Source organism: Podarcis pityusensis, assembly GCF_964106645.2.
Source record: "Podarcis pityusensis genome assembly, chromosome: 15".
In the NCBI taxonomy this organism is placed as follows: domain Eukaryota; kingdom Metazoa; phylum Chordata; class Lepidosauria; order Squamata; family Lacertidae; genus Podarcis; species Podarcis pityusensis.
Window position 1 is genome coordinate 12,972,914 of NC_138040.1, and position 15,057 is coordinate 12,987,970.

At 43.3% G+C, this 15,057-nt stretch overlaps 1 protein-coding gene across 3 annotated transcripts in view; it reads left to right on the plus strand.

The window, feature by feature from the left end:
* The window catches only part of RABEP1 (rabaptin, RAB GTPase binding effector protein 1), a 54,444-nt gene that overhangs the window by 35,669 nt on the left and 3,718 nt on the right, over positions 1–15,057 (plus strand). For all 3 annotated transcript variants that reach the window (XM_080982887.1, XM_080982888.1, XM_080982889.1), the window contains 9 exons: positions 2,591–3,055; positions 3,280–3,384; positions 7,134–7,250; positions 9,087–9,185; positions 10,993–11,133; positions 12,605–12,794; positions 14,033–14,088; positions 14,399–14,497; positions 14,636–14,752. In XM_080982887.1, coding sequence (XP_080839013.1) covers positions 2,591–3,055; positions 3,280–3,384; positions 7,134–7,250; positions 9,087–9,185; positions 10,993–11,133; positions 12,605–12,794; positions 14,033–14,088; positions 14,399–14,497; positions 14,636–14,752 — 1,389 coding nt within the window. The remainder of the gene's footprint in view (positions 1–2,590; positions 3,056–3,279; positions 3,385–7,133; positions 7,251–9,086; positions 9,186–10,992; positions 11,134–12,604; positions 12,795–14,032; positions 14,089–14,398; positions 14,498–14,635; positions 14,753–15,057) is intronic.

Below are 15,057 nucleotides of genomic sequence, written 5' to 3' on the forward strand. Positions count from 1 at the left end.
TGAATTGTAAAGATAATTAAATATGGTGTGAAGCCTGAAGTTACTACATGTGAACGCAGAGGAGCTGATTTCCTAAACCAGCCTTTGCCAAACTGGTGCCCTTTAGATGTTTTGGCTGTTCCAGCTTGGGCTGATGGAAATTGTAGTCTAATACACCTGCTCGGCACTGGGGTGGTGAAGGCTGCCCTTGTCCTAAACTGGGAAGTTTAAGGTATGTCCATGCAGGGGGGCATATGTGGTTCTCACCTGCTGTGCTCTGTGGCTGAGTGGGGATTTGAACCCTGGTCTCTGCCAGGTCACTCAGCATAATTCTTGTGGTGGTGAATCTGAAATCCATTCTAGTGATAGGAATTGGCTTTGAATTTGCAAGTTGCACAGTTAGACCCCATTATTTATGTGTTTTAATAAGCAATCTGGTAAACAACTGGCTTTGGCTTGAATGTAACCATTGTTCTAAGTTGATCGCCTGGGCATACTTGCTGTGCTAGTTTTTGTCTTCCTTATCCCTTTTAAAACTGAGTTGGTTTTAAGTTCAGCCACCCTCAGTAGAGCAAAGTCAGTATTTCTCCATGTTAAAACGGAAAGTTTTACTGGGGTATATTCAGGACTGACGGTCTTTCCCTTGCTATCTTGCCTATTCTTCTTTCAGTTGCGTTGTGAAGCAGCAGAACATAATTCTTGTGTCTACGGGAAAAATTCTTTGTTTTAATCCTTTAACTTAAGGTGGCTGTAAGCCAGTTTTTCATAGGGCATGTTAATAGGATTTACATGGGTTCTTTAAATGAGGTTCCATAATAATTGGCTCCCACCAGCACTAATTGCCTCCTCTGTGTCTTAGTGAAGTCCTGGTAAGCCACACAAGAGAATTGTGTACTTGAGGTTTGACGCCTAAGCCCTTAAGACATTTTTATGCTGCTTCGGCCAGCACGTCGTGCCATATTGCTTCCTGCAAAGGCTATACTGTAGTAAAGTAGGAAGCTGGAGTTGTGCAGATGGTTTTAAGCAACACACCTACCCACCCCTGCATTCAATTCAAAAAGGAGACGTACTGCTACAGGCATGCTTAAAAAGGATGTTCCTTTCAGATTAAGTCCCATGAGCTTGTTCACATGAGAGGGGCTTTGGGCTCAGTGGTAGAGGGCATGCATTGCATGCAGGAGAAAGTCACATATTCATTCCCCAATGGCATCTCCATGTGGTCCTGGGAAAGATCCCTTCCTGAAACCCTGGAAAACCACTGCCAGCCATGTTGACAACCCTGATTGTACATAGACCAAAAGTCTGACTTTGTACAACGCTGCTTCCTGTTTGTTTAAAAAAAAAGCTTTAATTCTACTTTAATCCCCAGGCAACAGTCCTGAATTAGCAACCTTCTTAATGCTGTGAAGGAATTACAGGAAATATTAGTCACATGGAATAACAAAATCATTAAAAGATAGAATTGGAAGGGACCCCGAGGGACATCTAGTCCAACCCCCCTGCAATGCAGGAATCGTTTTTGCCCAACCTGGGGCTCAAACCCACGGCCCTGAGATTAAGAGTCTCGTGTTCTACTAACTAGTTCTTTCAGGTTTCTGTTGCTATGTGCTTCAGGGAATTTGGGACTCTACCCTCCTCTACTGGAGTCATGAGTCTAGTTGGGGGTGAGAGTGTGGGGTGCGGAAGACATTGATCAAAGAGATTTATTTTTCTTCTCCCATATATAATATTGGGATGTTATAGGGTTGCCTGATTCACTATAGGTGTACCGGTAGGTCAAACAACAGAAATGCATACGTGAAGTTTCCTAAGGCAAAGTGTGATAGTGGACACTAACTTGTCAACCTTTAGAAAGTATTAGACAGACCTGTTCTTCTTCATCTGTTTATTTGTGGCAATTGGCCATAACATTTAAACAGAATGTTAGTATTTGTAAATGTAAAATACTGCATGAAACCAACAGGAGTTGGCGATTGCTTTTGTGCTCTGTATGTAGCTTTCCTAGAAGCACCTGGCTAGCAGCTCTCCCAAGTCAAATGCTAAACTTGGTGAAATTTACAAGGAAAGATCTCTGGCTGAAACTTTTCAGAGCTGCTAAAAAATACAAGGAAAGCCTTCTGGATCAGGCCAGTGAACTGGTACTCAAAAGCATTACTGCCTCCAGCTGTGGAGAGCAGAGCCACCATGACTAGTAGACATTAATAGCCTCCATGAGTTGGTCCAGTCGTCTTTTAAAACCATCCAGGTTGGTGGCCATCCCTGCCTCTCATGGGAGCAGATTCCATAGTTTCACTGTGTGCTGCATGAAGATGGGCTTCCTTTTGTCTGTCCTGAGTCTTCCAAGATTCAGCTTCATTGAATGTCCATGATTTCTAGTGTTATGAGAGAGGGAAGAAAGCTTTTCTCTATCTGCTCTCTCCATGCTTCAAAACTTTATAAACTTCTATCTTACTTGCCTTTCCTCTGAATGAAGAAGTCCCAAACATTGCAAAGAAATTTGAGGAAAGGTGCCAGTCAGAGTAGACAGGATTGGGTCTTGGTATAAGGCAGCTTCTTCTCTTCTCAGCTGTAAGCACTGCCTAAGTGTTTTTTATCTCTCTTTAAATTATAGGTGCATATAAACAGTACTCACGGTTCAGTCCACTCACTCGACACCGATGCCCTGCTGTCTTCGGGAGAATCTCTCAAGTCAGACAACGACATGTTCAAAGAGGGGCTGCGGAGGGCACAGTCAACGGACAGCTTGGGAACATCAGGATCCTTGCAGGCCAAAACTCTGGGCTACAACAACAAAGCCAAATCGGCTGGGAATCTTGATGAGTCTGACTTTGGACCCTTAGTTGGGGCGGACTCTATGTCAGAGAACTTTGACACGGCCTCCCTTGGCTCTCTGCAAATGCCCAGTGGGTTTATGTTAACCAAAGACCAGGAGAAAGCAATCACAGCGATGACACCAGAGCAGGAGGAGACCGCATCCCTGCTCTCCAGCATCACACAGAGTGTTGAGAACGCTTACGTATCTCCTAGCGGTTACAGATTAGTTAGTGAAACCGAGTGGAATCTCCTTCAGAAAGAGGTAAGTTTTGTATCCACCATCTTCCTCCCTCCTGAAGATTGCTGCTGTGGAGGATGGTGCATCCACCAAGTACAAAAAACTTCTCTGCCCTGCCCAGAATCCTTAAACCTCCACCAGCACTTGCTGCAGCTGCCATCACAGTGCAGTCTTCTGTGATACTTTGGCATTGTTTTTACAGAGTTTCTGCAGCTTCTATGGCAAATGATTAATTTTATGTTCTCCAGGTGCAAAACGCTGGGAACAAGCTGGGCCGGCGTTGCGATATGTGTTCCAATTATGAGAAACAGTTGCAAGGAATCCAGATCCAGGAGGCAGAAACCAGGGATCAGGTGGGTCCAAGGTTGCTTTCTTCCATGCAAAAGGGTCTTGATGCTTAGAAGTTGCTACCAGTTCACTGAGTACTTACAGGGCAGCATAGCTCTCGGCTGCATGGACGTTGGCAGAAGTGAAGCTGGCCAGCCTTCAACCTTTGAAATGAGAAAATAAAATGATTCCTGGAGCGTCAGACAGAAGTAAAATTTTCACATAGAACTATTACTATACTTCAGTATAAAGGGGAAGAAATGTTAACACTTGCGGGGTGGGTTTCTGTGGTTCCCAGAATTGCTTCTTTTCTTGTAAAGTATAATTTGCTTTCAGGGTAGGAAACCACTTTCTTTTGAGGGCCACATCCACATCCCTTTGCAGTAGTAATGTGTTAGGGGCTGCACCCTGGGTTGGTGTTGGGCAGAAGCAAAAGTAGAAGGGGGTCAGACTCTTATTCTTTTTCTGCCATCGTCCTTCCCCCGCACCTTCCCCTCCAGTGGGCTCCTCAGGGAAGGACAGATCACTTTTGCCAGCGATCTGAACTGATTGCTTGCCAAGTGATCTTTTCTCCTTCCACATGGCTCCATCTGTCCAGCCTTTCTTCCTCTCCTGTCGTCATCTTCCTCCTGGCTCCCCACCTCTGTAAAATTAGGCCATGGGCTGTATGAAATTAGGAAACCATCCTTTCTCACTCTTTATCTTCTACATTGTCTTCTGCATCTGCTTCAACTTTGTTAAATCTGACGTATCTAACAGCTCCCTAGCAGTATTCTTTTATCAGCTGTGTTAATAATGAAATCAATAATCCACTTCCTCAGTTACATTATACAAAGATCTGAAATGCTTAACTTCATTGCTTTGTGGCTGAATGTTTCACTCTTGCTCAAGTTCTTGTTAGGCTCTTTCTACTTACCAGTTGTTCATAGTTTTTTTTCCTTTTATTTTGTCTCTTACACACAGCATTTTCTTAGTTTACCTGGTGTTATATGGGTACTTTCTTATGTGCCTTCACTCTGACATTTTAGTGTACATGTATTGCTGGGGAAGGACAGGAAGCTCAATGGGTTATGTGTGTGGTGTGTTTTTTACTTGTGAGTTTACTTGCAAGCTTGGTATTCTTTCTGTAAGAATTTTCTTCCTTTGTTGTATCTGGTTCCCACCCCCCTCAAAACAGTAAAAATATATACATTAACAACTCCCTAGCTAAGTCAGCAGAGCACATGATCAGCATTTCTCTTCTATAATCAATTGGCATTTTAAGGGAGAAACCCCACCTGTGTTGATCTATTTCCTTATTCAACCTTCAGGTTAAAAACTTAGAATCCTCCCTCCCGGAAAGATCTGATAAGATTGCCATTATCACTGGACATTCGAAATATCTCACAAACAGTGACCTTTGAGTCTCAGTTCAAGATGTGACTAGTATATCTCTTGGATCATGAGTGTTTCTTGAGTTGTGGTTTCTTATCTGAAAGGCGGGAATCAATAGATGCATCTTTATTTGAGTCTGAACCCGCCCATCCACTAAACCAACCTGCTGTACTCTAGAGGTTCAGTATGGGCCCTAGTCAGCATGGCTGTGGTGGCTGGGGCTGATGGGTGTTGTAGTTCAAAACATCTGGAGGGCACCAGGTTGGGGGACGCTGCACTAAATTAAAACGGGAGGCAGCTGGTTTCTCAAAGGCTCAGTCTAGTCCCAGCTGAGTCCCCAACACCTGGGACCTCTGCTCCCTGCATATTGCCCATCTGATAAGGTCTAACCACCTTCTCTTCTGTGGTAGCCGCAAAGCTGTGGAGCTCTTCCTGTTCTGCATCTCAGCTGCTGATTCCCATGCACAAGTCAAGAACAGGCAAATGTGAATGAGCAGCTGACGTGCATCAGGCTTCTGAATCTTCTGTTGCTACTCATAGCAGGGAGAGGAGAGTAAAGGAGGCCTTTGGCTGCATCTGGGCTCAGGCAGGTGTGATCTGGTGGGTGGAGTGAGTGTTGTGGCCTTTGGGCCTTGTGCAGTTCAAAGACTGCTCCTGCTAAAAATGTGTTGCAGAACAAGAACTTCTGTACTGTATTACTTTATTATTAAAATGTCTCACATAGAGTTGTCTTGCCCCTTCCCTTCTGTGCGTAAGCGCCATCAGTTTTACTATTTTGGCAGAGTTGCAACACACACCAGGGTGGTGGAGGAAAGGGAATCTTCCTTCCTATTGCAAGTGTTACCAGTGTCAAAGCAGTTGTAATAAAAACCTCTTTGCTGTTTGTGCAAAACATAAAGTTTGGATGGTTTAGGGCTAGGCAATTCACAAATGAAGCATGACTCAACCTGTACTTTCAGTCAATATTCTTCTGATATTCACATTTCTAGAAGTGGGGAGCCTGCAACCAACCCTCTGGTATTATTGGGCTTTAGAAGCAGCACTGGCCCTATTGGCTGGGTCTGTTGGGAACTGGAGTCCATTTGGAATTCTATAATAGCTGTAGGTTCCCAATCTCTGATGTAGAGACCTTGTTTGCAAGATTAGGGTTGGCTGAGGTTGAATTTTAGAGTTTGTTGACTCGGGGATGGTTTCCTGGATTGACAATCGTAGAGTTGTTAGGGACCCATAGGATCAACTAGTTCAACCCCCTTCAATGCAGGGATCCCTTCTCCACGTGATCAAGGAGGTCTACAGTACACCCAGTCACAATGCAGCACTCACTTTCTCGTATAATTAATTCACAGGTCACTTGTGGCTGCAGGGAACTCTGCACTCCACCTACCTCTGCACATCAGTGATAACAACTCCGCTATTGTTTGCATGAGAGGTGAGTCAAGAGCCCCTGAGTTTGTGCAGGGGCTCCTTTCCTCTCTTTCAACTCATTTCAGCCTCTGATTCACCCCTTGAGTTAAAATTGGAGGTTGAAAAGAGTTTGGGGGTTGTTAACCCAGGGCAGCCTTTTTGCCAACCTGGTGCCCTCTAGATGTTTTGGACTGCAACTGCCATCAGCCCAACCCATCTGGAGGGCACCAGGTTGGAGAAGGCTGCCCTTGGTTCATTGATCATGTAGACAAGCCCCTCTGACAGACAGATTACGGTAACTGCTACCAGATTTTTCAGAGTCTCTCGTGTCCAAAAGTTCAAACTCTTCTTCACATTTAAAATATGTTATACTTCAGCTTTTTTGTGCATAGCTACACCTACATCTAGAAAACTTGGCATACTTGATTTTTGCAGTCTTTACAGAAAGCTTTTGATTTTTTTTGCAGAGAAGAAAAGGCAAGTTGTACAACATTTTGATTACAGTTAGGAAAAGAATTTTGATTACAGTTAGGAAAAGAATTCTTTGCAATGAATCAGTTGCTGCAGTGTTGGGAAAGGTTGCATCCTATACAAGGAGGCCTTTGGTCACAGCCACTCTCTCATCAAGAGTGCAAACATTAATTCATGGTGTGTGTTTTTAATCTACGGCAGTCTTGATCCCTCCAGATGTTTCGAACTACAACTTTCATTGGCCAAGGCAGTTGTAAGTTCAGAGCATCTAGAGAACATGAGGTCAGTGAATGCTGACCTACTGGGATAGCTCAGTTGGTAGAGCATGAGACTCTTACTCGGAGGGTTGTGGATTTGAGCCCCATGTTGGGCAAAAGATTCCTGCATTGCAGGGGTTGGACTAGATGGCCCTCGTGGCTCCTTACAACTCTACAATTCTATGATACTATTGTTGGACAGTTGTCCTCACCCCACCCTCTTTTAGAAGAAAGGTAATTTATGGTGTGCTCTTGTCCTAACCACATAGGTGAAGAAGCTTCAGGTGATGTTGAGGCAGGCCAATGACCAACTAGAAAAAACCATGCGAGAGAAACAGGAGCTGGAGGAGTACATGAAACAAAGCACTGAAGATTCAGGAAATCAGGTACAGAAAACCTGGAGAGAAGCAAAATCCTAAAGGAAGACCAGCAGTCTGCAGAAGGGTATCCTAGGCCTGAACCTTTTTCATTGTAAAACCCCAGAGTTCCCTGGAAGAACAGTTCAAGCTTTTAGCAGAACTGTTTTAAGTGTGTGTATGGGGGGGGGGGGGAGAGACGATTGGCAACTACTACTGTTTTTAAAAAACAATTACTGGTATTGAAGAGCTTTCATTTATTTTCAGTTGCTATTAATTGCTATGTAAGCTCAGAGCAGCGTACATACAATTAATTAAGACAAAACAGTCCTTGTTGATAGGTTTGCTGTCTAAAAAGACACAGCACATAAGCAAAAAAGGTATGAGGAGGGAAGAGGAAAGAAGTGACCTCTCCTCATCTAACCCTGTACTCTCAAATGTCAAGCATTTAGAGCCAGCTTAATACCTGCACAGTGTGAGATTTGGGAGAAAAGCTGATGCTTCTATTCCAGCCCTAGATTAACCCCATAAGTGTGATTTCCCTATGTAAACAGCTTCCCTTAATGGCAGTGATATAAAACAATCAACCAACCATGGAATTTTAGTTTGATATATATATATTTTAAAAATATAGACAAAAGAAAAGGAAGAATGCATGATAAAACAATATCATAGTTAAGGGGAAAAGGAAACTCCCTAATTACAGAGTATCACAGGCAGGCTTCTGGGGACCATTAGAGTAAAACAAGCAAAGGATTTCCAGACTTCTCTATGTTGTTGTGTTTTGGCAGAAACGATAAAATCACCATCACCATGTATATAACTCTGGATAACATTGCATGCTTCTGATGAAATAGACAGTAGTCCATGAAACCTTATGCCATAATAAATTTGTAGGGGTATTCAGCTAAGAATAGACCCATTGAGTAGACCCATTGAGATTAATGAATATGACTTAAATTACGTCCATTAATTTCAAAGGGGTTACTTAGTTGAATATTACCTTTAATCTTCAAGGGGCCACAAGACTCCTTTGCCACTTTTATAGCCTAAGGAGAAGTTTAGATGTGTGCAAGTTACGTAGCCAGATCATAGCTGGAAAAATATATGTGCGCAGCCTGAGGAAATACCAACCACCTTGGGCCTGCCCATAGAAAGCAAGTTTAGAGTGAGAGGCTATGATGCTTGCTGTTTCCAGGAACTCTTCTCATTGTGAGACTTTTGCAGGTGAGCTGAGAGTTGGTTTTGCCCCTGGGTGAGAATCCAGAGGCTGAGAGGGAGAATGTGTCAGAAGGAAAATGAATAGATATTGATTTACATATATGAGTAACTTTGTATTAACTTGTATTACATGTACCAGTAACTTTGTATCACATTTTTATACGTCACTCTGCATTTTCGTAATATTTTGTTTTAAGTTGTGTTGTTGTTTCAGTTATCTGTACGCTGATCAGAAAGATTTTAAAAAATATTTTAAGCAGTATATAAATTAAGGAATCAAATGCATCTATGCTTGAATGATATGTGATCAGAAGCTTGAAGATCTTCCACATAGAAAATGGAAGACAAATGGAATGTATGTAATCATGGCCTCCCAAATTTTATCAACTGCTGTTGAGAAAGCTGCTCGGGTGACTTCAGTTGCATGCTATATAAGAAACCATGTACCAGAAACCCCTGCACTAATAGACATCCCCACCAATCTGTCCGTGGCCCTTTCAACAATACTGAATTTAGTTTGAACATACTGACTGAAACATTGCAAGGGGCAACACACCATCTACTGAAAACTTTGTATAGTTCTTCCTTTTTGTGTTATATTTGTGTTGGTTGATAAGGTCTTCTTTCCCCCCTCCCCTTTAACAGATCTCCTCGCTTGTTGTTAGAGTTCAGGAGTCCGAGGCCCTGCTTAGCGAACTGCAACAGGCATTTTCTCAAGCCAGGAGAGATGTCCAGGACCAAATGGTAAAAGAAATGCAGACTTTTAAAAAAATAATCTTGGGGTTTTGAATAAATAAATAGTGTCACTGTATGGCTTTTTACTCCAAATGACAGCCTTGTAATTATCCACATGCCTGCCCTTCCAAGGCAAAGAATGGTTGATGCCAGGCAGTTAACAAGCTTGAGTGCTGTCCATCCTCACCTACATATATGTATATATAGAGAGAGAGAGAAATAAGGAGATTGTACCTGGCTGACTCCTGACAGCAAAGCTAGGTGTGCATCTGTTTCCTTGTTCTCTCTGCTTATCCAGCTGTTGGAGGAGCCCAGATATGCACATGGTGGTGGGGAACCCATCAAGATGGCCACTTTCTAAGGAATATTAAGGAAGGCAGGGGAAGGGGGCAGTGAGGACACTGCAGCAATAAGAGGAGTAGGGATATCTCAGTTGACCATGTCCTGAGAGATGCAGAGGAATCCAACAGAGCTACTAGCATGTTGTGGTTAGAATACTGGGAGACTAGGGTTCAGTCCCCACATGAGTCATAGCCTCTCAGACTAACCTATCCCACAGGGTTGTTTTGGGGATTAAATGCGGGGGTGGGGGTGGGGAGAGAATCATGTGCATTACCTTGAGCTGCTTGGAGAAAAAAAGGTGAGGTACAAATGCAATAAATAAATAATAAAATAATGATGAATTCTGCCTGCAGTGTAAAGGCCAGAAAGGCTGTCTTGTCAGAAGGTGGTAAATGCTCAACCTAAAGTCTCTTGGGGACGGTTGATGGCAGAGGTTTTATGTCTTCCATCTTGTCCTGGGGTAGCTTATTCTTATTCAGCAATGGCCTGTATTGCTTCCATGGCTTTTGAACCCACTCTATCTGCACACTAGAACAGTGGGAAAAGTGGGTTAGGGATTACACAGGTGGGATTCAGGTAGCTATGAGTCCAAAGTGTCTTCCTAGTGTCGTTTGTTGCTGGCTCTGTCCCAGAAACTTCACAGTGATAGGAATGGACACTAGGCTAGAAGTGTTTGCCCATGTCTTGACCAGTAGGTCAGTCTTCCATTCAGGAGACAGGCACAAAATATGCCTATCATAAACTGGTTTTTGCCTTTAACTTCCTTCTTTTTCATATGTAAGTGCAGATTCTGATTTTAGAATTTGTAATACCTTTTCTTGACTGGCAGTGTAGATTTTTCTTCATAATGTTACCCACCATTAAATTGTTTTACTGATGAATGCTGAATGCAAAGTTTGTAAACAGCAAATGCATACTTATTTGCACACTCAGTTCTGAGCAGTAGAACAGTTGTTGTCATCCTAGTACTGGGTGTTTTGAATTTTTCTTTTCACTTCATGTAACAAGATTCCTTTTTGTCTGTTTACCTTTGGAATCATGTCGGTATGAATTATTGTTCAATTGTGTCTGCTGCAATCGATTTTACTTTCAGTGTTAAACTTTTCTAAGGCTATTAAAGCTCTTTGAGGTAATTGAGAACTCTGACCTTGCAATGGAGCAAGGGCACCCTTGTGGACAAAAAAAGACACATCTATCCTTTACTGCTTCTGGTAATATGCTGCTTGTTGGAATGAGAAACCATGATGCAATTGATCTTTGGTTGGTTAGCTGTAAGGTGTTTTTCTGCAGCAGTTTAATTCCCACTGACTCCTAAATGATTTAAAATCACTTCCTATCTCCAGTCTGGAGTAGGTGTTGACACAAAGAGAGGCAGCAATTTACTTTCCATGAGCTTAGAAAATGTTGGAGATTCAACTTCATTGATTTTGAAACCGTGACTTTGAAATATTTGTGTGTGTTTTTTCCACCGGAGGCTGTCCTGACGCAGTCGAGGGAACATGTCTCGGAGGAGTTGTTGAGACTCCAGAAAGACAATGAAAGCCTTCAAGGAAAACATTGCCTGCATGTCTCTTTGCAGCAGGCTGAAGACTTTATCCTGCCAGAATCTGGAGAGGTAGGAGAATACGTTTGTGGTGACTGACTGGAAGTTATTCTCAACATGAAAAGCTCAGGGAGATAGTTGAGTAAAGATGTACAAGTTAGTTTCAGGTGCCTCTGTGTCCACACAAACACAAAGATTCTCACTTCTGCCCCAGTGAGAGGTTAGGTTAGTACCTGTTGACCTTAACTTCTGGGCACATGCACAAATGAGCTTGCTGTGCGCACAAGTGTGACAATGAAATAAATGCCTGTTCCTTTAAAAGTCCAGTGTACCTGGGACAATGGCCTAACCTTCCCCATTGATTAGCAACCTGCCTGTCACATTTCCAAAATCCTCCATGCATTCAGGCTGCAATTCCTCCCTTGATGGTTCTGTCTACCAGGAGCAGTGTTCGAAACTCCCATAGTTCTAGGCACATTTTGTGACAGGGGGTTTCATTAGTACAAGCAGTTTTTGAGCTCCGGGTGCAGTACTGTGCCTAAGATTTCAGATTAAAACTGTAGAGTGGAAAGAAAGGAGGACCTTTTTCTGCCTCCCCACTTCCAGCTACTCTCTTAAGACTGGATAAGAGACCCTCTTAAGAATATTAGGGGGGTGGGCAAGGGAAGGACTAGACCATGTGAAAAATGAACATAATATTTTAGCTGCAGTTCATTCATTTTCAGCTTTGTATTCTTGTTATAAAAAGAGTGCCTAGACATTCTGTTGTTGCGCCCATAACCTGGTTTAGAGTGCCATTTAGCTCCTAGCTTTCATATCTCAGTTTCTAACACTGACCAGGAGTGGGTTGGACATCTCTCTCTCTAGATTCTCACCTTTTCACTTTTCCTCCTTCCTGGGTTGCTGAAAGGTGTCAATGATCCATCTCTTTCTCTCTATCAGATACAATGTGTCTCAAGTTTCATCCCCTAGAGGTGAGCCCAAGTCTAATTGGCCATACCTGACTAATTGGCCATGCCACCTTCCCCCATCAGTTCCCTCCCCTGACTCTACAGGGTGAAAAGAAATAAGATGATTTTCTAGAAAATGTGACATCTCTCTACTGAATGTCATGCTTGATCCTTGCTCCCTCCTCACTAGTATGCATTTTCCAGTTGTACTCTAGGAATCTCACACAGGTGCCTCTTTGCTGAGACATCATTCTCTGCTTGAGGACTCTGCTCTGGTGCCTTTAGGCCATGGGACCTTGGTGTCAGATGTTCCTCAGTGTGGATCTCTATTTCCTCAACATTTTTTCCTCACCCTGCCACCATCCCCCAGCTGACTTTCAGAAAGAGATTATCTAGCATTTGGACACACAGCTTTTTGGGGAGGAGAATCTAATGTTGGTTTCTCTCTTTAGTGTATACTTCCCTCTTCTGCTAATTTTAAAACCGGTTTCTACAGGGGGCAGGGTGGTAAATATTTTGTTACGTTAGGGCTGTGTCTGGGCATGGGAAAGAGAGAGTGCTTTGTTCTAGAACTGTGTCAACCTTCCTTTCAGGAACTCCGCGACCTGGTCCTCAAATATCGGGAAGACATCATTAGTGTTCGGACAGCAGCAGACCACCTGGAGGAAAAGCTGAAGGCGGAGATTTTGTTCCTGAAAGAGCAGATTCAAGCTGAGCAATGTTTGAAAGAGAACATAGAGGAGACTCTGCAGCTGGAAATAGAGAATTGCAAAGAGGAAATAGGTTAGAAAAGGGCAAGTGCTGGGCCTGGAGGGAGAGGGCAGCACCGAGCACCAGAGCAGAAAGGTACCCTGAGCTGGAAGGAAACTGCTCCTCTAGTTGCACAGAAGGATCAGTGCCATTCATTGCATCTAAACTACACAAATGCTCTGCAATATCTTGGTAACCCTTTCAAGAGCCTTGAAAGGTAGTTTTCCACTTCTCGTCCCCCATATTGAGAGGAGCATCCCAAGAAACTTTTTCAGGGTCATGCCCAATGTGCTTTAATGAAACCACTTGAAATAAGTCCAGTGTTTGAAATGGGATCCTGCAACCAAATAACTGGCTAGTTGAAATTGATATGGGAAATTTCAGTACTTGTTTTCTCATCCTGCCTCTAGCCGCTACTTCTTGACCCTCCTTGCCTCCTTAGGGTTGCCAGTTCAATCCTCTAGTGACAGCAGACATAGCATGCAGCCTGTCCACAGCACTTGCCTCATTATCCCCTTCTTATTTCCTCTGCCTCAATCAGACACTTCCCCTTTCCCTAGGCTCTTCCACACTCAAGTGCACTCCTCCTCTGGCCATCTTGCTTATGGAATTCCCTGCTCCTCCCCTTTCTAGGACCGTTTCCCAGTCCTCAGCCTGCCATACAAAGGTATTGGTGGCCATAGGGTCTGTGTGAGACTTTAATCATAGCCCAACACAACAGTGGTTGTGATTTTTTAAAAAATTGATTTTATCTTTTTGTAAACAGCTTTGAGGGGTTGGTTTTGGGTTTTTTTGTGTTGTTTTTTTTGCAACCAAGCAGGGTATAAATATTAGGAAATAAAAATAAATCCATAAACAAGATTTTCCTCCCCCCACGGAAACTTCTTATCTCTACTGATTTTAGATAGATGGCATGAGCTTTGTGTCACAGGCTCAGAGTCACAGGACAAGATGCTTCATATTTATGCCTGAGAGCTAGTAGGTTCCTGAGAACAGAGCACAGGTATGAGGGAGCCACCTGCCACTGCTCAGCCTCCTTCCCTTTGGAAAGGGAGGACAGGGCCCTAATATTCCGTGCCAAGATAAATTGAGAGGAAAAAATCAGCAGCTAGAGGCTCAGACAGGAACATACACATTGAAATATGATAAACAGTCTTTTATGGAATTCCATCAGGGAGAAAGTGGTGTTGGCGACTTTAGACCCTACCTGGCCAGCATGAGCTGAACACAAGGTTGGTTAATGAGCTGAAAGTCTCTCTCTTCTCTTACAGCTGCTGCTTCCAGTCTGAAAACAGAACTGGAGAGAATAAAAGCAGGGAAGGAGCAGGTAAGGTTTCCACCTGAATGCTTTAGGGGATGTTTGACATGCTCTGGTGAAAAACAGCCTCTCTCTGCCCACCTTGTAGCAGCAGCCCCTGTAGAGCAGGTGGGCGTCACTTGCCCAGGAGTTGCAGTTGTCATAAGTTTTCTGGGGCTGTTCAATAAAGGAGAGTGTTCATTGACTGCAGGCTTTTCCAGTCTCGTTTTATTAAAGGCCAGGAAATTGTAAGATTTAGTTAACTTGCAGTCAGTTCATGCAGGTGAATGCCAGACAAGGGCAGTGTTGAACCTTATGCAACTTATTCTTGATTTCACAGTTGGAATCCGCCTTGAAGGAGAAAAACCAACAGCTGGAAAGCTTGCAGGAAAGGAGAAACAGCCTTGAGGAGCAGCTGAAGAAGGAGTTGGCTGCAAAGGTAACTATTAATGAAAATAGGGTGTGTTCATGTAAAAAAAGGGGGGGGCATTATTTGCCACTCCAATGCCCCCTGACCATCAGGGCCATCTTACAGTGCAATGATAAGCCCTTTCATACAAATAAAAACTTGTTTCAGGCAAACCTGGAGCAGCTGATGTTTGAGGAGAAGAACAAAGCTCAGCGGCTGCAGACGGAACTGGATGTTAGTGAGCAAGTGCAGAGAGATTTTGTGAAGCTTTCCCAGACCCTTCAGGTAAGGTGGCTGGCACAATTGGTGAGGCACTGAATATACCAAGGGGAGATTCAGAAGAGATTTTCCAGACGCCAGAATCCCCAAGCTAGACTGGGTGGGCTCTAATGCCTGAGTAATAGTAGTAAATTGACAGCTAGTTGCCTTGATTATTATTATGGTCACTTAGCTCATCTGACAGAGTATATAATAATAATAATAATAGCAATTGTGGAACAATTTACACTGATTTATGTTAGTTAAACCATACACTAAAGAAAGTCCATCTTTATCATCTCGCTACAGTAACACCCCAGTACCCAAATAGC